Source organism: Fusarium oxysporum, chromosome VIII, assembly GCF_013085055.1.
Source record: "Fusarium oxysporum Fo47 chromosome VIII, complete sequence".
Taxonomy (NCBI): domain Eukaryota; kingdom Fungi; phylum Ascomycota; class Sordariomycetes; order Hypocreales; family Nectriaceae; genus Fusarium; species Fusarium oxysporum.
Genome location: NC_072847.1, coordinates 2,908,662 through 2,929,088, shown reverse-complemented (window position 1 = coordinate 2,929,088; position 20,427 = coordinate 2,908,662). Strand labels below are relative to the sequence as shown.

Sequence of the window (20,427 nt, the reverse complement as noted above, 5' to 3'; positions counted from 1 at the left end):
GGTAAGATACCGATTGGAGGAGCGGAAATATGAGGTCAAGACATTTCTAAAACGGTTTAAGTCTATCCAAATCATCAGTTACCTACGCAATAGTCCACGTAACGTGGCCCCCTTGTAACCCTTCTAGTTTATTAATGTAAGGCTGATAGAGGGAACGAGCTTCTATTTTTGAGATCGACAGAGCGCTTGGTACCGAAACCGACTGCCCGTTAATTATATCACCAGTTTTGGAGTTCAAGCCACTAAAGATGTCGTTAATTGCTCTTGATAAATTGGTTATGTCTTGATGCATTCCTATTCACAAGATGGGCCATGCTGAGCTAGACCTTACTTGCCTGCTACTTCGGCTGTCCACTTGCATGACTAAAGTTATTGACGGTTTCGGAATTATTCCAACGTCAACACTCCGCTTTGTCAACAACACGTCCATTGATGATCATCACTGAAGCCACAAGAAAAAAATAAACCCTCCACTGGGGCAATACGACGGGGGATACGATTAAGGTCTCCAAGCTAAGCTGCCAACCAATCAAGACGCTTCAATTAAAGCAAAAACACATCAGGACTAGCCAGGACAGACAACCTACCATGACTTGTGCCTGCTGATCGAGAACAATTCTTTTCGCCCCCTGATCACTCTCACTCCCCCTACCTCATCTATTCTTCCCTCACTTCTTCCGATGCCTCCGAGGACCTCCGGCTCCGGCTCCGGTTCCGGCTCCGGCGCCGCTACTGCCAAGCTCCGCCGGGCACATCGCAAGTCCCGGAATGGCTGCTGGGAGTGTAAGAGACGACATATCAAGTGCGATGAGAATCGTCCTGCGTGTAGTAACTGCGTCATCAGTGAGAGGACATGTTCGTTTCCTGCTCAACCGACTCCAGCCGCTGCGCCAACTCCGCCAGAGCAGCCTGTGTCTTCTTTCAATGAACCTCTGAGTGCTAGTCAGGTTGAGAGTCCTGCTGATAGCATCTCGAGTACTGCAGCCTCTCACCGGCCTTCCTCAATACCGCCTCCGTCATATCTTGCACCAAACTCTGGCTTCACATCGAATATCGATGACGGCGCGCACTCGACTTCTCTGCCATCTTTCACAGAATCGTTCGCTGCTGCAGACTTGTCTGAGTCGCCTCTATCAACTCCGCTGCCAGACGCTCTTCCTACGCCATACTTTACCAATAAGCACCTCATATTATTGCATCACTTCCGCAAATCTCTACTATTCGATGTCGACAACGTCGACATTATCATAGACCTCGCTCTCGACTGGTCATCAGAAGCTCCGTACGCTCTGGATCAGCTTCTTGCTATATCAGCAGATCACCTTGCCATGACCCAAGTAGAAAGTTCAGCTGAAAGCGCAGCTTCTTGGAGACGCATCGCTACCGAGTTGCAGACTCGCGCCCTTACACACTTTAACAGAGACGGTCAAGACACTGCCAATCACGAGCCTCGCTTCGTCCCTCGTTTCCTCTTCTCCTCCTTGTTAAGCTTACATATGCTTTACGACACACTCACACAGTATCGAGCCACATTTCACGTCTTTATAGAGAGATTCTGTAACTCTGTCTGCCTTCATCGCGGCGTGAAATCAACTTCCTCGCCAGGCTACCAAACTCTTATCAGGTCCCCTCTAGCGCCATTCTTTCTCGGTGTCAGAGACGCAGCAGAGCTCGGTGACAAGGGCGATGAGTGTGCCCCTCTCATAACTCTCATCGAAAACTCTGATTTGAGTCCATCAGCTGTGGAAGCCTGTAGCACAGCCGCTCATACACTGCAATGGGCTTTCAATGTTCACAGGAATCTGCCCAAGAGTGTAAACGTACAAGCTGCCTCGGCATTTCCGGTTGTGTTAAGCGATAACTACATAGAGCCTGTTCGAAAGCACCGCCCTGAAGCATTGCTCGTATTGGCTTATTATGGTGTTCTCCTCCACCGATGTCGACATATCTGGTTGTTTGGCGATTCAGGCGCGTTTCTGATACATTTGATTGCGGATCATCTTGGAAGCTATTGGAAAGATGCTCTACGATGGCCACTCGAAGAGTTAGAAAGAGATCAAGGATAAGAAGGTTGGCAGAGGACAAGACTTTAGTCCTGTACCGATGACATCCAGAGCGAAGACATCGACGTGCTTTCACATAAGCGATGCTATATGCAAGCTCGTTGAAGCACAGCATTCGAACACATTAAAGGCAACAAAGATGTCGCCGATCTTAGGTCACAGACCTCGATGCTCGGAAATATCACCTTTTTTATGATCCAGGCTTCAGAACTGCAAAACACGCAGAGGTCGCACCACCACCCAAAGAGTCCGATCAGTCAAGCGTCAAGATATGAACATTCAAGGACATGATCCTTCAGAAATCCTTCGGAGGTGTTGTCAAATAACGACGAAGGTTAAGCTAGCCTAATTCAAGCTTGGCCTAAATTATCATAAACTTAGAGGAGAAAGTGAAGGCTTCAGGCTGTGGTTATCTGTTATCAGGCTATCATTTATGTTTGCACCTGTTATATAAGGATAGAGTGGCTTTGGCGGCAAGAAAATATACCATTTAGAGGGACGATGTTTTAAAGTCTATCAATAAACAAGTTAAATACTTCAAACACTTCCATCTGTGACAGTTTTATCAACACCAGTGAATGTCTCATTTCATTTCACGGACAAGAGCACACACTCAACTGATGAATGCCATCTCATCTTCTCTGTACGATTATCCATAGTGTAAGCTATAACGATATCTACATGAGCCCGGCCTGTTTCCCTTCCTGCGAACACAATACAATACTCTGCATGTCAATTCTCTTTATTTTTATTCATAAAAAGGCGGAATGGTAATAGCTCGAGCGTTAACGTCGTTAAATCAAAGGTCAAACAACCGACAGCAGCGAAAACTTCAACCAGGGCTCCTTGATCTTTCTCTCCCTCTTTTTGTTTTTCGAAGTTCCCCTCTTGAGACTTCCAGGGGCAGGACGGATCCAGACAAGGGCTTTTTTCTTTTGCGCCGCCGGGCAAGGCGGATGGCCACTCTTCTATGGAAGGAATATGGTATCAAAACAGGAAGGAAATTGGGCGTGGACGAGATGTCAAGACGTGCATGAGATGGAGAGATAGGCCGCTGGGTTGCAGCTTGAGTGCAAACTCTCAGAGACCGTAGAAGTCCCAACCATCACCAGCTGCATCCGTCGGTCCCGCTTCATCGGCGGCATTGGGCGCAAATTCTGTCCGAAGTTCTTCGTTGAGTCATAGCTCCTCATCGTCCAGCTCAGAGGGCTTGAGAAGACCGCCAACCTTCTGTCGTCGTTCCATATCAGCGGCCTTGGCGTCCTGCTCCTGTTGTTCCTTTTCGACAATGAAGAGCTCAGCGTTGTCGCCAGCAAACTCTTTGAGGGAGACGAGGAAATCACGGAGGTTGAGTCGGAACTTGTCGTACTGCGTGTTAAGCGTGAACAAGCCTTCGACGAAGCTTGTGATTTGGTTCCTATATAAAGATTAGCTTAGTGACATGAAAGGCAGAGGGGATACGTACGCTTGCAGGTTGCGGAAGGCGTTTTGTAGGAGGTTAGCTACAAAGTTGGCAACAAACTCTCGGTTGTCGGTTCCAGCTTGCGCTTGATCGGGGCTGTAGATAGGTCCCTGGATCTTAGGCTGAGACCCATCGGCAGGGTTGATATAATAAAAGAGCTTCATCAGCAACATGGATTGTGTCTTGAAGCCGGCCTTGTGGTCGTTGTCGGTCACAACGAAGAACACATCCTGGAGGATAGTGATGAAGAATCGCTGGAAGAAAGCGTTGGCGGTTTGCACATCTGTCTTCTCAGCAATGTTGTTGATCAGCTCCAGAGCCATGTTAAGACCAGCCGCCTCGACATCTCGGTTGTCGTGCTTGAAAGCCCATGAGCATGAGTCGATGACAAACTTGAATTGGTTGTTGTCGAGCTTGAGCAGGGCAGGGAAGCAGTGCAAGTTGATGGCTCGGAGGAGGTTGAAGAACTCGACTCGGTGCTCGGGGAACTCAGAGAAGTCCTTGTTGATCATCTCCAGAGTGCACTCGAAAACGTTCTGCATGATAGTAGGAACCTGGTCCTCCATTAAAGCCTGTTACTCGTTAGCATAAAATCCTGCAAATATGATTAAAAGAATACTGACAGAAAGCTTGGTGATAATAGTAGAGCAAGCCTTGAGCACCTCGGCATCGCGGGCGCCAGGGACGTTGCGGTTGTAGTCAACAAGAACAGATTCCAGCAGAGGAGGAACCATCTGGGCACGGACGGCCTGAAGATCCTCTGCCTTATCGACGTACACCTCAATGAGCTTGAGGATCTCCTTCTTGATGGTTCGGAGACCTCGGACCTTGGGCATCTTGGTGGCGAGTTCACCATCGCGAGCCACAGCCTCGGAGATCAGTGTACTTGTGGCGTTGTACATCTGGAGCATGTCATGGTAGATGCGGCCGATCTGGGGATAGAAATAGGACCCCACAGATGAGCAAGCAGACACATTAGTCTTCATGATGTTTCCAATAACCTTAATAGTCTCGGCATCCTGAAGGATAGTTGGGTTCACTGTTGCCTGCTTGATGATCTCGTCCCAGGCTGCGTTGGGGATAGCCATCAGGTCGGCAAGGAGTCTCTCCTGCTGGTGCTTGTTGCCCTGAGCGGCAACCATGTAACCGCAGGCCTCGTAGAAGGTGTGCACTTGTTGAGGTGTCAAGTCGCATGTGATCTTGCCCATGTTTCGAACGATCTCCTCAATGAAAGGCTCCTGCTCGCTGGGTTGCAGGGCTACAAAGTGACGTCGGCACTGGCGGGCGATCTTAATAAACGTATCGCAAGCCATGTCCTGGACACCTAAACCAATGTTGATTAGCATTTTAATCTTCAGCTCAAGCTGTTTTCACATACCCTCGTGTGACTCGTGCATAAACTCGAACAGCTTATTGACAACTGTCTTGAGGAACTTCCAATGAGCCTTGAGGAAGCGGGGGTACTGTCCGACAATGTACATAATGTTACTGGCGACAACGGCCTTGTTGTCCTTGCCTCGCTTCATCTCAGTAAGACCGAGGAGATCCTTAATGACAGTAACAAGGAACCTCTTCTCTGTCTCCTCGTTCATCGCCAAAGAGATCGAGCCGATAGCCCAGCAAAGAACGTTGCAGTTGTGCCAGGACCACTCGCTTCCGTCGACTTGTCGAGCGAGCTTCTCGGTCATGATGTTTTCTGTGTCGACCACGTCCAAATGTGTCAGGTAGACCAGGCACTCTCGAATCGTCTTGTAAAGTTGTACTGTGTCACTCTCCTTGACGAATTCTCGGACAATTTCACCCTCGTCGTTCTCAACAATCAAGACTTCCTCAGGACGGACCATCTTCTCGATCATAACGACTCGAAGGTTAGAGAGGACCTCGTTGTATTTGTGCTTTCGGAGAGGGTAGTTGTTGAGCATCGTAGGGTTCGGGGCGCCGCTTCCAGACATTCCCGCGCCAACTGCCATGAGAGGGTTCAGGTCGGTCATGGGGAGCTGCTGCATCTCCTCGTAAAGCTCCTGGACAAGCTTGAGCCAATAGTCGAGACAAATCTTGAAAATCTCTCGATCATCGATCTGCGATATTCTAATAAGATAGTAGTGACCATGAATGAGGAAATCGCGGTTGGGGAGTTTCTCGATAAGCTATCACGATTATGTTAGAATCGTCCGGATGTCAAACACAGCGCAAAACCTACGTTCAAGTGCATTCCAAAGAAATTGCAGAGGAAGAGAGCCAGGTTTTGTATAAACTCCTGATCCCTCGAGTTGCTGCTTGGATATGTGCTCTTGAGATCAAGAGAAACGGGAATAATGTTAGCAATGGTAGTCAAGGTCTCGGTGAACATCTTAACAAGTTGCTCGTCGTAAGAGTTGGGCTGGCCGGGGCCTCCAGTCTGAAGACCACCAATCTCAGTAAGGCACTGCATGGTGACGTTACGGAACTCGGGGGTCGAGAGAAAACGGGTTCGCAGTGTCTCGATAAGCGGTGTCTCGAAGATGTATCCCAGGGGGATCCAGTTGCAGAATCGTAGAAGGGTCTCGAGGGTCGCCTTGATCAGACTAGGCTGTGTGGCCGTGTTGAGAACCTCCTGGCAGAGGTTGAAGATTTGCGAGAACTCGGCGCACATGGTCTGCTTGAGGTTGCGTGTCTTGGTTGATGTCATCTGCTCGGCTGAATAATCGAAAACTTCCTCCGAGAGCAAGCGAAGAATGATCATGTTGTTCTCGCAGATGGATAGGTTGGAGTGGCAGGACGAGATGATTTCGTTGATAAAGGTAGGCCAGTTGTGAGGCCACTCCTGCTTGAGTACGGAAACGAGGACGAGATTAAGCTTGTTGAGCAAGGTCTTTTGCTGGCGCAGCGACTCTTCGGTGCTCGAGCACTGGATAATGAACTGGACGATGAAGTTTCGGATTCCTACAAGTTACAGGTCGTCAGAGTTGGTTGCTAAGCTGTTATCGCGGTGAAGACGGACCTTGGCACTGCTCCCGAGGGAGGACCTTCCATCTTGTCAAGATCACATTGTCCAGAACCTGCAGACCCAAGTCTGTCAAAATTTGTTAGTCGAGTGGATTCACAAGTGCAGTATTCGCATAGATCGAAGGGAGGAGAGCTGGCTTGAATGCAGCACACATAGGAAGTGGCGCAAAGCCGAGGCTACACACATTTGGTTTGAGGGTACTGCGCATCCGAGAGGATCTTGTCGACCATGAGCCACGCATCGGGGTCTTCTTTGAACTGTAGCTCAAGTCAGTAAAAAGCTCTGCACGAGCCGAGAGCTAGATCTGTACGAACCTGGTTGAGAGCAGCTTGGGCGGCTTTTTGCTACACGGTTAACGAGGCGGAGTTAGCTATCGTTCCTCACTCATGCCGACGCGCGGGGTCCACGGTTTGTAAAAACCGACGCCCAGAAGACTACCTACCTGCTCACCGCGCCCCTCGTAGAAGGAGCGGACGAGGACGTCCAGCTCTTCAATGGAGGCGGCCATTTCGTGTGGTTATTTCGGGTTCACGAGAGGATCGTTAAGAAGTGGGAGAAGAGGTTGGCGGTTGGAGGTGGTGGTTGTGGTGGGCGAACGAGACGAGGCGAGGCGGGGGAAGAGAGAAGATCCAAGCAAATACCAGCCCCAGGCAGATATAGATCAGAGAAACAGTGGCGCAGCTCTCTATAATAAGAGAAGAGAGAGAGATAGAGAGAGGGGGGGATATGGCGATGTGAATATTGTCGGGGTTCGCGTAGGAAAAATGAAAAAGAGGAGAAATGCAAAGTTCGGCTTTGGTAAAAGCAAACTAAGGCAAGGCAAAGTGGACGACGTCGGTGAGGTGAGGTGAGGTGTGAAGAGATGGTCTGGACGGCTTGAAGTGGACGAGAGTGGAGTTGAAGGGGAGCAAAAGCACTGTGAATACAGTACCTTTAGTGGAGTACCGAGCACAGAAATGCCCCGCAGCGCAGCCTGCGTCACTAGGTACGCTATAAGGTAAGGTAAGTTCCAGTAACCACCAGCAACCAGGGCGAGCTCTGAGCTTTCTCGATCTTAACGGATTGGATCCCTATACCCGTCTGTCTCGCACTGAGGGCGGTTTTGTCAGCAGCGGGGCTTGAAAATGCAAGTCTGAGGGTTACCTGTCATGTCATGTCACTATCACATCAATGTATCTCTACTTTGATCCGTGGCAGCGGTTGATGCTGTCACTGCGGATTTCTCATACCAAAAGGGAACTCAGCTACGGATTGTCGGACCCATGACGCTGGGATCTTTGTAGCGGTACTTGAACTTACCGAAACTCCCCAGCCTCCCGAGCGCATAATTAATCGATCGATCTCATGATTCGCTCTGGGTTCACAACGGCGCGTGTTTGTCAATCCCGTACAAAGGTGTGAGCTGAAATTACCGCATGCGGCTACCCGAATCACGATCGTAATCTGAGATGGCTCAAAGATAACAATCATTAGCCAAACATATTCAGGATTGCCTCTTCAACGTTAGATACAGTTCAGGACAGCTTAAATATGAACATGCTTGGTGTTCTGCATAAACATGAGAGAGATATCGCACCCTTCATGACAGCAGACAACATCACGAGGCATAAACTGATAGCTCACAAAACTCAACGAACCATGGCTAAACACGTCGGTCATCAAAGTATCATATTTTTTCAAGGCTCGCTCTATCGACAAAAGACAATACTGGCCAACCCTCTATAGTTGGCTCCGTCTGTATCCAAATATCCATACATGGCCAGCCATAGTTTCATTATTTAACTTTTTTTGCATGAACGGCGAAGAACTGGCAATGTGCCGTCTTTTGACCGTACTCAAGCGATGTTGATATTCGTTCATTATCTTTTTAAGCCTTGTAACCAGCCTCGACCAAGCTATCCTTAAGAGCACTAAGAGCCTTCTCGATGTGGTTTCGGCTGGGGTCAAGCTATTGAAACTACGTTAGCGGATCATCTCGAGTGAACAGGATCGGGTACCCTTACAGCGCTGACTCCCATGTGGCCGAATCGAATATACTTGGGGGCAATGGCCTTGTGAATACCACCAGCAAAGACAACACCCTTAGCAGCCAGCTTGGGCAGAACATCAGCAGCGCCAATGCCATCGGGAAGGTAAATAGCAGTCATGGCGTGAGCCTGGTCCTCGGGCTTAGTAGCAACGACCTTCAGGCCAAGATCGGTAACAGCCTTCTTGACCTTGTTGGAAACCTCGATGTGGCCCTGGAATCGCTCGGATAGGGGCTTGGTGAAGATCTGAGTAAGGCCAGTGTGGAGGGCGTGGATGAGCTGAGGAGAAGGAGTAGCGAAGTAAGAGGGCTTCTTGGCCTCGTAGTTCTTCATGATGGGTGTCCAGTTCTTCAGAGAGGCGAAGTAAGCGGGAATAGGAGTCTTGCGGTTCTCAAGAGCAGCGGCGACAGCTCGGCCGCTGAAGAATGAGATGGAGAGACCAGCGGGAACACCAATGGCCTTCTGACTGGCAGTAACAACACCATCCAGACCCCACTCATCGAAAGCGATCTCCTCACAGGCCACACTGCAGACGCCATCGACGATAACAAGAGTCTCGGGGGAGACACGGCGGACAGTAGCGGCCAAGTTCTTAAGCTCACTCAGGACACCAGTCGATGTGTCGACATGTGTGACTGTGAGGATCTTGTACTTCTTCTCGGAAAGGGCCTTCTCGATCTCGGGGAGCTGAGGTCGGCCGCCAACTTCACCGTCGAGCTTGGTGACGTTGGCACCGTAGGCGCGCAGGCAGTCGGCGAAGCCATCGCCGAAGTATCCAGTGCTGAGAACGAGGGCGTTCTCACCAGCCTCGACAAGGTTGGCAGCAACAATATCCCATCCCAAGGTACCGGAGCCGGAGATAACGTAGGGCTGGGCGGAGGGGTCGGTCGATTGGAACAGCTTGCGGGTCAGGGTGAGGGTCTCGCCGAAGGTGTTGACGAAGCCGGGGCCGACGTGGCTCTCACTGTGTGGCAAGTATTAGCAAGCAAGATATTATCAACCACATCACGCGGACGTGATCCAAGTCGCATTGTATCGTACCTGTAGTGGCCCATGGACTTGAGGACCTCATCATCGAACTCAATGGGTCCGGGGATGAGGAGAGTAGCGTGTTCAGGTTGAGAAGACATGGTGGCTGTGGATGTTGAAAGACGACGAGCTTGAGAAGAAACTGAAGCTTGAGCAGGAGAAGCCGCGGTATAAGAAGAAGACGACAAATGACCTGAGACGAGAGAGATCCTATCGGCCGACGCAGATCCAGTTCCAGCGGCCGAATACGTCTTGAAGCCCGCCGAAGAAGAAGAGGGGCTCTCGGCGGACAGCTCCGGAGCGCGGGGCACCTTTCTCCCCTCCATTGCAAGTGCCGATCTTAACAGGCTACGACTGGCTGCTGCGCCTACCCCCACTACCACGGACGACAACCGCTGAAGGGGCGCCAGGTTGACTGCCTGAGGCCTTCTGAAAGGTGTGTTCTTTTTGCAGTGCCGCAAGCAAATGTGCCTGCTGCAACGGAAGAAGGCCGAGAGGATAGAGAACGTCGGTAGGCTTCCGATTCGGGGTACAGAAGCCGGGGTTTTCGGGTCTATGAAGCACCGAGATATAAACTTCACGCAACCAAGAGTTTTTTAAGCAGCAAAAAGACGATTTTGAGGTTGTTGATTCAGAGTTATATGAATTGCCTCAGGGGAAGAGGAAGAGGGAACTTCGCCTAGGGAAATGCGCTGAGTGTACTGACTCTAGCCCCGGAATCCCCTGTCTTCCGTCCCCGTTTTTTGCTTCTTTCAGCACAGCGAACGGAGCTTTCTCAGTGTCGTGTCCAGGTTAGCTCGGGTTATGTGAGGCCGCTACCGGAGCCAGAGGTTTGAATTGAGTAGACGATGATTCGGTCATCTCTCGGGATCTTGAACCGATTATATCGAACGGCTATTTTTATATGGTAAGCGTTTCCGCTGCTTCGGGGAAATAGAATATCGAATGGTGTGAGTTATCATGATGGAGTTGCGAGCGCTCTACGGGAAGGGTCCCGATCTGAAGTAGCAGAATAACAAACGGTTGACCGACCGAATGCGGTCAATACCCACCGCCAGTCCCAAGATACCCCCTCTAAGCGATGCCTTTATAGAACTCAAACAACTTCTCTGCGCCATCTTCCCATTGAACATCATTCTGCAAATGATGCCCTGCTCCCTCAACGAATCGTAGTCTTACACCATCTCGCTTGTCGTTTCCAGCCTCACGGTAAAACGTCGCCGTCTTCTCCGTCACAGGAACTGTCATGAGCTTATCTTGAGTACCTGCCATGACGAGCACCTTTTCACCGCTCGCACCGTCATTGCGAATATGACTCAAGATGTTTGACGGCGACGTGAAGCTGTACATCATGCCGAAAGGCCACAAGTAACTCTCATAGCGGTTCATATGGCGTTGGAACGGGATGACGGCTGAGAGAGGGAACTTGTCTCCAAAGAAAGCTCTTTGGGTGAGCTTGGGGTGGGACAGAGGTGAGTTGGAGTGCCAGAGATGGAAGATCAGTCGTATTGTGAACCATGGATCCATCTTCCACCAGTTCATATACACGCCCATTCTGTGACTGCATTAGTATCCTGGCAAGAGCTTCGAGATACGTGTTTATCTTGACTCACGATCCAAATCCTGGAACTGCACCCAGCAAAGCAAGTGCTTTCACATTCGCTAATCCATCGCTGAGAACAGCCTGGCTCAAACCACCACCACTGGAATGTCCGACAAGCATAACCTCGCTCTTTTCCCTAATCTGCACCCACTCTATAGCCGCAACGAGGTCAGAAGCTAAAGCACTTCGAGGCGTTGCAAAGACCATGCGGAAATAGGATGGATACCACGATTCACCATGGCCGCGCAGTGAAACGGCATAGCATTGAACACCGCGTGCTGCTAGATATTTCATATATTCTGTCCATACCCATGCACAGCCCATGCCGCCGTGGCAAAAGACTATAGGAGGGCCATTGAATTTGTTGGTGATGGATGAGGTGTTGGAGAGGACTTCGATTCGGCCTTGGGGTGTGTTTACCCAGTGACGCTCCAGACCTTCGGGGACTGGAGATGGAGGTCCTGAAGGTCGAGTGTAGTGAAGCCACTGGTAGCTAAGATGGAAGCCGATCATTGGTGGTTGTCTTTTGGTAAGGCTATGAGACTGTGTAGGTCAGGCGTATTGGTGTAGGTGTTAATGTTGGTGAGTATGACGGTTTAATGCATGGGTATCGCTCCCCTCTTATACAAATCCAACCTACCACTAAAGACTTCAATCAAGCTTAAAATAAGCACAAATATCAAGGTCCCTTTCTTCCGCAAAGATATTGTTTGTCGCACATGCAAAAGCTCAGCCTGCAAGCCACCAACTTAGCCCATAAGCTTCAGCCTTCAGCCGCTCGTTAGCTTGGTCCATCCACAAAGCATCTAGTCGGGAGAATCAGGAATGAGAGTACGTGGTAATTTCGTGTCTTGTGGTCTACGGAATTTTTTTTCAATCTTTTTTTTGCTGAGTGCCTTCTTCGGTGAGGCCAAAGGGAGTAAAAAGCCTGACATTACGGATATCGTTTTGGTTGAAGATAGTATGAGTTAATGTGCTTCTACCATTACAAGGTCATGATAGGCTATTTTTAAATATCAATTCGCATAACTACCATACGTCGTTTGCAACGTTGTATCATGCGGCTTGCATAGGACTAAGGACCAGTTTCAATCAATGCCTCGAATCACAGGTGACCTTGTCAATAAGATCTGTTTTGTAACCATTTTCGTATTATAGGCAATAAGCGGACCTTGAATCAACATCAACGATCTTCCTAACGCAATCAGGAACGGTAGACGATCAACTCCGCAAGGCCAATCGTCTTGCAATACCCACACGTTCTAGAATACTTGCATTCTCCCCTTTCGGCTCTGAGTTCCTATCAATCCCTACCCCGCTCTCTCTGCGGAAACCTACCCGTCAAGTATGGGGAGTCACAAGGATGCCATTGTTTTGCTCATACATCAATATTATCACCGTTAACCATTTCTGTGCCTCTTGTGTGTTTTTGTTTCAAAAGTGATGTCATCGTCTACAAGAGCTAATCCTACAAGACCAAATAATGCAAGGAAGCGTGTTCCCAAAGCGTATGTTCTTATCTCAACGATACAGGTTCAACAACTGACTTATGAGATTATCAGTTGTGTAAGATGTCGAGATCAAAAGATCAGATGTTCTGGATCGCAGCCATGTCAGCAATGCGATAAGAGGGGGTCAGTGTGTCAATTCGATGATGAATCTCGCAAAGTTGTAGTTTCGAGAGGGTAAGTCGATGCCAAGAACTGTTGACGGAGTCATACTTACACATCTCTTCCAGGTATATCAACCGTCTCCAAGAGAGGTTGGCGGCCTTAGAGAACAATTCAGAGCAACACTCTCTCCTTGAAGCTACAGCTGGCCGGTCAAGGAGTCCCGATTTGAGTAAGTCTTTGTTGGTCTCCCATCGGCCTTCTACTGAGAGTACCAGGTGATCGTATACCACTATCTACTAAGAGCAACGAGATCTCAGAACAAGTGATAAAGACTTCAACTTCAATTTCTCCTTATGGAATAACCGAAGCACAAAATCAACAGCCTAATGGCGAAGGCAAAGCTCCTCTCACAAACCCTTTAGCCTTCCACACGTATGACTTTGTTCCAAGCGTCACAGGCAACATCCGTAAGTTCATAAACACTTGTCCAAACAGCCAGCCTCTCAAATTGAGGATTAACTTATCGTCAGTTTTCATGGGAACATCATCCAATTGGTCCTTCAACAAGAGAGTCTTGACCATGACACACGAACGCGTCAAGGGTCGTCCACTATCAATGCACAATTTGCACTTTGCTGGCACTGAGGGAAAGGTCTTCGATCTGAGGTGGGATGGGACTAGAAAGCTTACAGCCCAGGACGTTCCCGACATGTCTGCCCTGCCAACTAAAGACTTTGCTCTATATCTCATCAACTCGGTCAAGTTTCACTGTGGTTGGCTGTACAGCCTATTCGATGAGGACATCTTCATGGAACGCTTCCGTCTGTTCCATGAGAACCCTTCTGAATATGCGCGTGCAGAACCTTTGTGGTTCGTTCACTACCTTCTTGTCCTGGCATTTGGAAAGGCTTTTGTGGTCCAGTCAACCAAGTCAAGACGGCCTCCTGGTGGTGACTTCTTCATACAAGCCATGAAGCTCATGCCCGACTTCAATTTCTTTGATTGTGATATTATAGAAGAGATGCAGGTTCTCTGCTGCGCTGCTCTATATCTGCAATCTGTGGATCACATACAACAGGCATATCGTCTGGTAAGCAATTGGCTCTTTAAATATGTATAGTAACTAACGGCATCAGGTCTGCTCCGCACTTCGTCATGGCCTAGAACACGGTATACATACCGAGATGCAATCCAATTCTCTTGACGCAGCTTATGTACAGAGAAGCCGACACATGTTCTGGACACTCTACATTCTCGAACGCCAGCTGATCTCGCTTCTGGGACTTCCGCTGAGTATAGCCGACGAGACGATAAGCGCACGCTTTCCCGACTTCCCAGGACAGCCGCAAAAGCTAGAGGCTCTGAAGATACATGTTGACTTCTGCAGGGTTCTTGCAAAGATAAACCAGAGTGCGTATTCTTGTGTCACAGAGAGATCGTCACTAACGATCGCAGCCGTTTATGGACTCGAGGGAAAGCTCGACTGTCGGTACCTCGGTGCTACCCAGTCCGTACTCAAGAGTATTGCTACCGTGACAGAACGATTGAACAAGTCCTTTGAGATTCAAGCAAGCGAGGGGATGGCTGGCATATCACGAATATCAGCACATCTCCATTTAATGCAACACCAAGTAAGCTCGTCCGTCTCCCTCTGACTGCCAACTTCTAACAGAACAAGTGCATCATTCTCACTACGAGACCACTTCTTTACACCTTCCTGCTTTCCAGACTTGGTCACTTAGAGGTAGCTTTGATGCATTGGCTACAATCAGAGAGTGTGAAAGGGCTAGTCCAGATGTGCACCGAGTCTGCTCAGCAGATTTTGAGGATCCTCTCCAGTCTTTCTGAGCAAGGGCTTTTAGGTCAGTTCTCCGGTCCCAGCATTTATTTGAGCGTGTTGCTTATTCTCGGATAGAAACATTCCTGAGGTTCGATCAGGACGCCGCTTTTACTGCTACAATCGCACTGCTCATGGCCGCTGCGATTGACTCATCGCTACTACCAGACCACACTCCCTGGACGCAACGCGCCTACGGCCTCTTCGACGAGATGAACTCGAGAGGCAATCTCGTAGCCAACATGGTGGCAGCTGAACTGAAGCAACTAGAAGACTTACTCAAAGGCTTCCTCACCAGCAATGACTCGAGACCTGTGGTTGCGACACAGGGTTCAAACACGCCTCGACAGGGTTTTATGAATGACATAGACAATAGCACAGGCTCTGTCACTGATTATACCGAGCCTTTTAGTCTCGAGTCGGATGATGACTTTGGATTGGGGCTGAACTATGAGCTTAGTGCGGAACAGCTGTTGAATATTGCTAATTCCCTGGATATTGATAGCTTGACATGGCCGTGGCCGGAGGATCCGATGGCTGAAGATGTGGATGGGGCATGAGTATCTAAAAGTACAATTTTAATACAAACAGTATAATTGAGATTCATCATTGGACTTCTTGTATCGCTGGGCAGTATGTTGAGTTCTCTTCTATCCCCCGGAGTGGAAAGTTGACGTCAAAGATCGTCCTTTCGCCATCTTTCTTTCTGACCAGTTCTTTCCTTCTTCACTGGAACGAGATAAACTTCTAAAATCGTGAGTTAAGTCAGTGACATAGCTGTAGCTCTTTCGAACTACCCACAGTAGCTTTGATAATGGAATGGCTTCCTGCTTCCATAAATGAATCACAAGCACATCACCGAAGATGGAGGTTATATGTAGGTGAGGCCAATGCGAGAAAACTTTAATAGTATGCTGTGAATAGTTTCCGAAACCTATAGAATACATCCGTACCCAAGACCCCGACACATCACACAACTTTCAAGACGTGGTGTTTACCACAGTTGGACATAAGTGAGGAAGCGCCTCCACTTGGGCTTAGCATAGTACTCATCGAGATGCTTGATCTCCTCGACGCTCAAGTGTCGTCGACCGGTAAGACAGTCGGCGGTGGCAGGATCTCTCCAGGGAGTTCGGAAGATGACCTTGTATCCAGCAGTGAAGCCAAAGATGACAAGAACACCAATCATGTATTGGAAGAAGTTGGAGGCAGAAAAGCCAGCACCACCCTGTGATATATAAGTTAGATAATCTTTCGTACAGACTGTCATGAGAAGTATCCTTTTATAGGTAACTTACGACAGGATTGATTCCGGAGTAGATACAGCAGACCAGCAACATGAGGGAGATGAGCATCAACCATGCTGGTGCAATGGGCCAGGCACTCGATCTCCAAGCATAAGTCTCTGAGAAGAGTTTGTCGTTCTGGGCTTTCAGGGCACAGTGGAATCGGTAGTTGGTGAAGGAGATGATGATCCAGTTTGTGAAAAATGAGGCGCTTGTAATGGAAATCAACCAGTTCAGGACAGTAAGACCACCAGCTGCAACGATATCAGTCGTGATGCTCTCAAATTCTGAGGATTCACTTACAAGAAAGTTGGATGTATCCAAGAACAACAGCAACAACAGAGGTAATTATCAAAGCAAGTCTAGGACGTCCCTTATCATCGACATGTGCAAGACGTGTAGAAATAAGACCCTGATGGGCCATAGTTCGCAGGACTCGTGACGAGAGGTAAACAGATTCGGCAGCGATGGCGAGGACACCACAGATCATTCCAGCGTTCAGGAGCGAAGAGATACCGGGAATTCCAGAGTCTGTGACAGCAATGACAAAGGGTGATGCAGCAACACCACCTCCACCGAGAAGACGAGGGTCGTTGGAAGGAACGAGAAGGGTGATGAAGACGACGCTGAGCATGTAGATGAAGTTGACTCGGAAGGGGACGAGCTTGGTCGCGTGAGCGAGGGAGAAGCGTGGGCTCTCGGCTTCACCGCCCATGATACCGATAAAGACTTGATCGCCGACAGCCCAGGTAGCGAGGAGTGCACAGTTGGCGAATCCCTGCAAAGTTGTTAGTAGGAGTAAAGTCAAAGGGGTGTACTTCAAGACTTACAGAGAAGCCGTTCAGGAATGCTGGTAGGTCAGTCCATGTCTCTCCGTGATGAACATAACCATTAGGACCAGCTCCAAGGACTAAAGCCAAGGAGAGAGTGATGATAATCAAGAAGAGGAAAATCTTGATCAGAGAGGTTACATATTCAAACCAGGCGAATACGGTGTTCGGGAGGAGAAAGATGACGAGACAGGCGAACATGAAGATGCTGACTACAAGACTCGTTAGTTGGATTCAAAGGGGGCTGATAAGTGAAACCTACGTGATGCGGCCAAAGGAAACGAGCCTCCAGACCAATATCCGACCAAGATATGGAAGAAACCAGCCTCAGCAGAAACAATAGCAGTCCAACCTATCAACAGTCAGAATACGTGTCTCAAAATCAAGTTCAGGTATACGAACCAAGCCACTCGGCGAAACCTGCTCCAAAAGCCAGAGCGGGATCAACCCAACGATCAGCGTAGTCGATGTAGTTTCCTGAAACAGGGAACGCAATGGTCATTTCTGACAACGATTGTAGAACAGCCCAGACACATGTGCACACCATGAAATATGCAATCACCATGTTTCCTGGACCGCCAGTCGCGAGGGCTTTTCCGGTAGCGATGAAGACACCTGAACCGATATTGGAACCTAGAGCAATAATCTTGAAAAGTTCATGTTAGTGGAGTGAGTGGTTTTGGATTATAGGACTTACGTGGACTTGTCGTGGTGTAAAGGATCGATGGAATTGTCCATGTTTGCCCTCTTGCATTTCAATAGCTTGAACTTCATCAATGCTTCGTGAAGCGGCAAGGTCAAGACCATCGTCTTTCGTCATCGAACCGCGGGACTTTTCTGTCATCCCAGCTGGAATGTTGACATCGTGAATACTTTCTCGACGCATGATGAAGGATAATATCAAAAGGAGTTCAGTTTAGGTAAGCTGTTGTATGGAGATAAGACCCTGGAGTGGGAGCTTGCTGGGATCCATCTTTTCTGCACGACGGCGATCGTAGGTCTTTATACTGTTTTCCTCAGACGTGATGGAGCTGTCTAGTAGAGCTAGGGAGGCGAAAAGTCTGGGGAAATTGACAAACATGACGATCGTATCGTGATTGGATTCTACGGGAAAGTATCCGCGAGGGCTATCTCTATATCAAGCATCAAGGGAGGAGGATGAAAGAAAAACAGGCTATCAAAACGCTATCAGGCATTTACGACACCCACTGAGTGCTTAAAGTTACCCCGGATTCTACCCCAGCTTCGACTAGACCAGAACGAGCTAGCTTTCGAGCGTCTATCAGTCGAGACTCGTCGTGAGGTTGGGAACCATTGGTTAGAGCGGATTTCGTGTGATAACAGTTGAGTTTAGCTCTCTCCGTGGCGCTACGGATGTGCTTCCGATGATGAAATCGCTGCTCGGTATCTTGATCTTATCGTGGTTATCTGCCGATGGTGAGGAGAAGCTGAGCCGAGCTAGGCATGGTATCAGCGAGTTGAGCGATAAGCCACTTTTGACGTGAATGAGGAAGGGTACCGCGAGGGGTGAATCGGGGAAAACGGCGAGAGGTAGTTAGAGTTAGTTCAGTTGGCGTCCATTGCCGTGAGGCAATTTCATAACGGTACTCAACGTGTTCGATTCAGCATCTGATAAACGTGATAACTCGGCTGTGTTTAGGCAAGTGTTATCAACTTTCTTGATATAAAAAGTCAATCCTTTCTTATCATCACTTCGACCCGGCGAGATTTTGAAGTATGATAACCTCGACTATCAAGAGACATTCCGTATCTCATCGGCGCGGGGTTCCGGTGTCTTGCATCCCCTGCAATGTCCGACATCAGGTAGGTGTAGGAGGCTCAGATACTTCATGTCATTAGAGGGCGGCTCATGTCCCGGTGGCGTTCTGCAGGAAGCCTAGACCGACCCAGTGGATTGGAACTCGTTCTGATACGATCATTTGCACGTTGCCTGACGCCCATGTGTCAAACACTCTCTATCATCTGTGTCCAACAAGATATACAACATGCCACGATATCAGTGTCTGTCTATCTTTTGGTAATTCTGTTCTTATTGAATCGGGGTCAAAAGAGTTGCATTGCATTGATTTAGCCAGAGCCTACGAGTTGAGTATTGGCTATATCAGTGTTTATGATAGTTTGCTAGAATCCAGTTCTCGAACGGCGACTTATCCCAAGTTCTAATGCACCACGACGGAGTGCTTGATACGCTAAGGTTAGCTCGGACTTATTGGTAAGTTAGACGGCAAAATCGGCCACCGTTAAAGCATGGAGAGCATGAGTGGTGGTGGCAGATATCTCTAAATGATTTTCTCCCACGTCCAACTTCAATAGACCAGACAGAAACGTCATAGAAACCCTCCCCAGAAGAGTTGCGTAAGTCTGAAATACGTCGGGGTATTCCTCCGACTGTGTAATAGTTACTAAAACACGGCGAAAGCATGTACGTGGCCTACCATCCCATCTCAAGCCACGTCGCGGAAACTTACAACAAATGCGAAGTCTATACAATTGTAGAATACATCTACCAGTATTGAGGAATAGTTTGTGCCTTTGAGGTTATCTCGGCCTTCAGAAACACAGAGGCACTTATTTGGTGGCTCATTCTCTATTAGAAATAACAGCACCAGATACTCGTGTCCTCGAGAGGCTGTTTACATTTTCAAAACGGCGACCGTATGTCATAGGAATACAATGTTTAGCCAGATTGAGGGCATAGTAGGTTCTTTGTACACCTAGTTTTGGCTGTGAAGTTCAAGTCTCAGGTCCTCTTGGATGCTAACGCTATCAAGCAATTGCGGATATCTATGGGTTGGTATGTCAATGGCCTTATCTGTCTATCCACGCATCTCCCGACTTTGACAAGTCGGCCACACAGTCATTGTCAATGCGTTGGCTTGATTCTTCTCGTTGAAATATGACAAAGTTTAACAAGCATTCGAGAGACTTCAATGGCACTATTTCCGGAGACATAAAGCTGAATATAACAGGAGTGGCTACTATGCTTAGAGAATACGTACCGGGTCCAGAGAGCGCATTCAACAATGAATTCGCCAGCGAGGAGGAGCAGTTTCCCATGCTGTCCAAGGACTACCATATAATGCTGAAAAGTCGTGACTCTCGAACCATCCATTTACAGGATGTACATAAAACCATACTCACCATACCCGGAAAGATAGGTATCGACTTGTACAAAATTAAAGCAATGAAGTCAAATTCATGGCCAATCAAGTGTACTTCTCCAAAAGAACAATTCCATTGTTCTGCCAAAATCTCGGCGCGCTAGGCATCAGATGTGACAGCGAGATCCCTCCTCTTACCCTGGAACAGCCATCCGTCTTGGCCATGCACAATATCTGGCCAAGACACCAACATCTTACAAAGATAGAACAGCCAGCTCTCTACCATCTCTTAGCCTGAATAACCACCTAGTTCAATGGCTTGACAGAGCTCGACAATAGCATTTTTTATCTCAATTACCCTGCATCCCACTGCGACATACCCAGAGTTCAACCGCGAACAGCGGCATCGCCGAAGTGGCCAAAGCACAGCGTTACCGTGACATAACCAGCGCCCGCAACAAGCCCCAATGCCAAGGACCACCCCACGACCCCCGATTTCTGCCAACTCGTTCGTCTTGGCGATTTGGAACTTCTAGATGCATTTGTATTCGGCGGGCGAGGTGTCGTTT

The 20,427-nt window shown here is 48.7% G+C and overlaps 6 protein-coding genes across 6 annotated transcripts; 2 read left to right on the top strand and 4 right to left on the bottom strand.

Annotated features, from left to right (window-relative positions):
- Positions 1–680: 680 nt before the first annotated feature.
- On the top strand, positions 681–2,066 carry FOBCDRAFT_297556 (uncharacterized protein; the record flags this gene model as incomplete). Its single annotated transcript, XM_031187824.2, has 1 exon — positions 681–2,066. One exon carries the CDS (start codon positions 681–683, stop codon positions 2,064–2,066), a length of 1,386 nt encoding a protein of 461 aa, XP_031035089.2.
- Positions 2,067–3,171: 1,105 nt separating this feature from the next.
- FOBCDRAFT_50121 (exportin CRM1) lies at positions 3,172–7,351 on the bottom strand. The gene is made up of 9 exons (XM_031187825.3): positions 6,954–7,351; positions 6,826–6,855; positions 6,696–6,768; positions 6,506–6,577; positions 5,726–6,447; positions 4,904–5,672; positions 4,149–4,849; positions 3,529–4,097; positions 3,172–3,480 (listed from the first exon to the last, which is right to left on the bottom strand). The coding sequence occupies exons 1-9, from the start codon at positions 7,017–7,019 to the stop codon at positions 3,243–3,245; spliced, it is 3,240 nt and encodes a 1,079-aa protein (XP_031035090.1). The 5' UTR covers positions 7,020–7,351; the 3' UTR covers positions 3,172–3,242.
- A 797-nt stretch (positions 7,352–8,148) lies between these two features.
- Positions 8,149–10,218, bottom strand: FOBCDRAFT_50118 (pyridoxal phosphate-dependent transferase). The gene is made up of 3 exons (XM_031187826.3): positions 9,580–10,218; positions 8,515–9,502; positions 8,149–8,459 (listed from the first exon to the last, which is right to left on the bottom strand). The coding sequence occupies exons 1-3, from the start codon at positions 9,891–9,893 to the stop codon at positions 8,379–8,381; spliced, it is 1,383 nt and encodes a 460-aa protein (XP_031035091.2). The 5' UTR covers positions 9,894–10,218; the 3' UTR covers positions 8,149–8,378.
- Positions 10,219–10,641: 423 nt separating this feature from the next.
- Positions 10,642–11,818, bottom strand: FOBCDRAFT_297554 (Alpha/Beta hydrolase protein; the record flags this gene model as incomplete). Its single annotated transcript, XM_031187828.3, has 2 exons — positions 11,181–11,818; positions 10,642–11,122 (listed from the first exon to the last, which is right to left on the bottom strand). Exons 1-2 carry the CDS (start codon positions 11,681–11,683, stop codon positions 10,642–10,644), a joined length of 984 nt encoding a protein of 327 aa, XP_031035093.2. The 5' UTR covers positions 11,684–11,818.
- A 757-nt stretch (positions 11,819–12,575) lies between these two features.
- On the top strand, positions 12,576–15,226 carry FOBCDRAFT_230188 (uncharacterized protein). The gene is made up of 9 exons (XM_031187829.3): positions 12,576–12,678; positions 12,733–12,855; positions 12,909–13,012; positions 13,059–13,250; positions 13,314–13,873; positions 13,920–14,193; positions 14,239–14,414; positions 14,462–14,645; positions 14,699–15,226. Exons 1-9 carry the CDS (start codon positions 12,614–12,616, stop codon positions 15,178–15,180), a joined length of 2,160 nt encoding a protein of 719 aa, XP_031035094.2. The 5' UTR covers positions 12,576–12,613; the 3' UTR covers positions 15,181–15,226.
- A 307-nt stretch (positions 15,227–15,533) lies between these two features.
- Positions 15,534–17,622, bottom strand: FOBCDRAFT_188418 (amino acid permease/ SLC12A domain-containing protein; the record flags this gene model as incomplete). The annotated part of the gene is made up of 7 exons (XM_031187831.3): positions 15,534–15,848; positions 15,919–16,160; positions 16,210–16,684; positions 16,737–16,948; positions 16,999–17,088; positions 17,139–17,382; positions 17,434–17,622. 7 exons carry the CDS (start codon positions 17,620–17,622, stop codon positions 15,615–15,617), a joined length of 1,686 nt encoding a protein of 561 aa, XP_031035096.2. The 3' UTR covers positions 15,534–15,614.
- Between the last annotated feature and the right edge of the window lie 2,805 nt (positions 17,623–20,427).

Excerpts from the sequence above, each read along its gene's own strand:
- FOBCDRAFT_230188 (XM_031187829.3), top strand. The coding sequence starts at position 12,614 with ATGTCATCGTCTACAAGAGCTAATCCTACAAGACCAAATAATGCAAGG. Across the intron at positions 14,194-14,238 it reads TCTTGCAAAGATAAACCAGA|CCGTTTATGGACTCGAGGGA; the intron begins GTGCGTATTCTT and ends TAACGATCGCAG. Across the intron at positions 14,415-14,461 it reads TCCATTTAATGCAACACCAA|TGCATCATTCTCACTACGAG; the intron begins GTAAGCTCGTCC and ends TAACAGAACAAG.
- FOBCDRAFT_50121 (XM_031187825.3), bottom strand. The coding sequence starts at position 7,019 with ATGGCCGCCTCCATTGAAGAGCTGGACGTCCTCGTCCGCTCCTTCTAC. Across the intron at positions 6,448-6,505 it reads CCCTCGGGAGCAGTGCCAAG|GAATCCGAAACTTCATCGTC; the intron begins GTCCGTCTTCAC and ends TGTAACTTGTAG. Across the intron at positions 4,850-4,903 it reads TATGCACGAGTCACACGAGG|GTGTCCAGGACATGGCTTGC; the intron begins GTATGTGAAAAC and ends ACATTGGTTTAG.
- FOBCDRAFT_50118 (XM_031187826.3), bottom strand. The coding sequence starts at position 9,893 with ATGGAGGGGAGAAAGGTGCCCCGCGCTCCGGAGCTGTCCGCCGAGAGC. Across the intron at positions 9,503-9,579 it reads AAGTCCATGGGCCACTACAG|TGAGAGCCACGTCGGCCCCG; the intron begins GTACGATACAAT and ends CTTGCCACACAG. Across the intron at positions 8,460-8,514 it reads GCCACATGGGAGTCAGCGCT|CTTGACCCCAGCCGAAACCA; the intron begins GTAAGGGTACCC and ends TAGTTTCAATAG.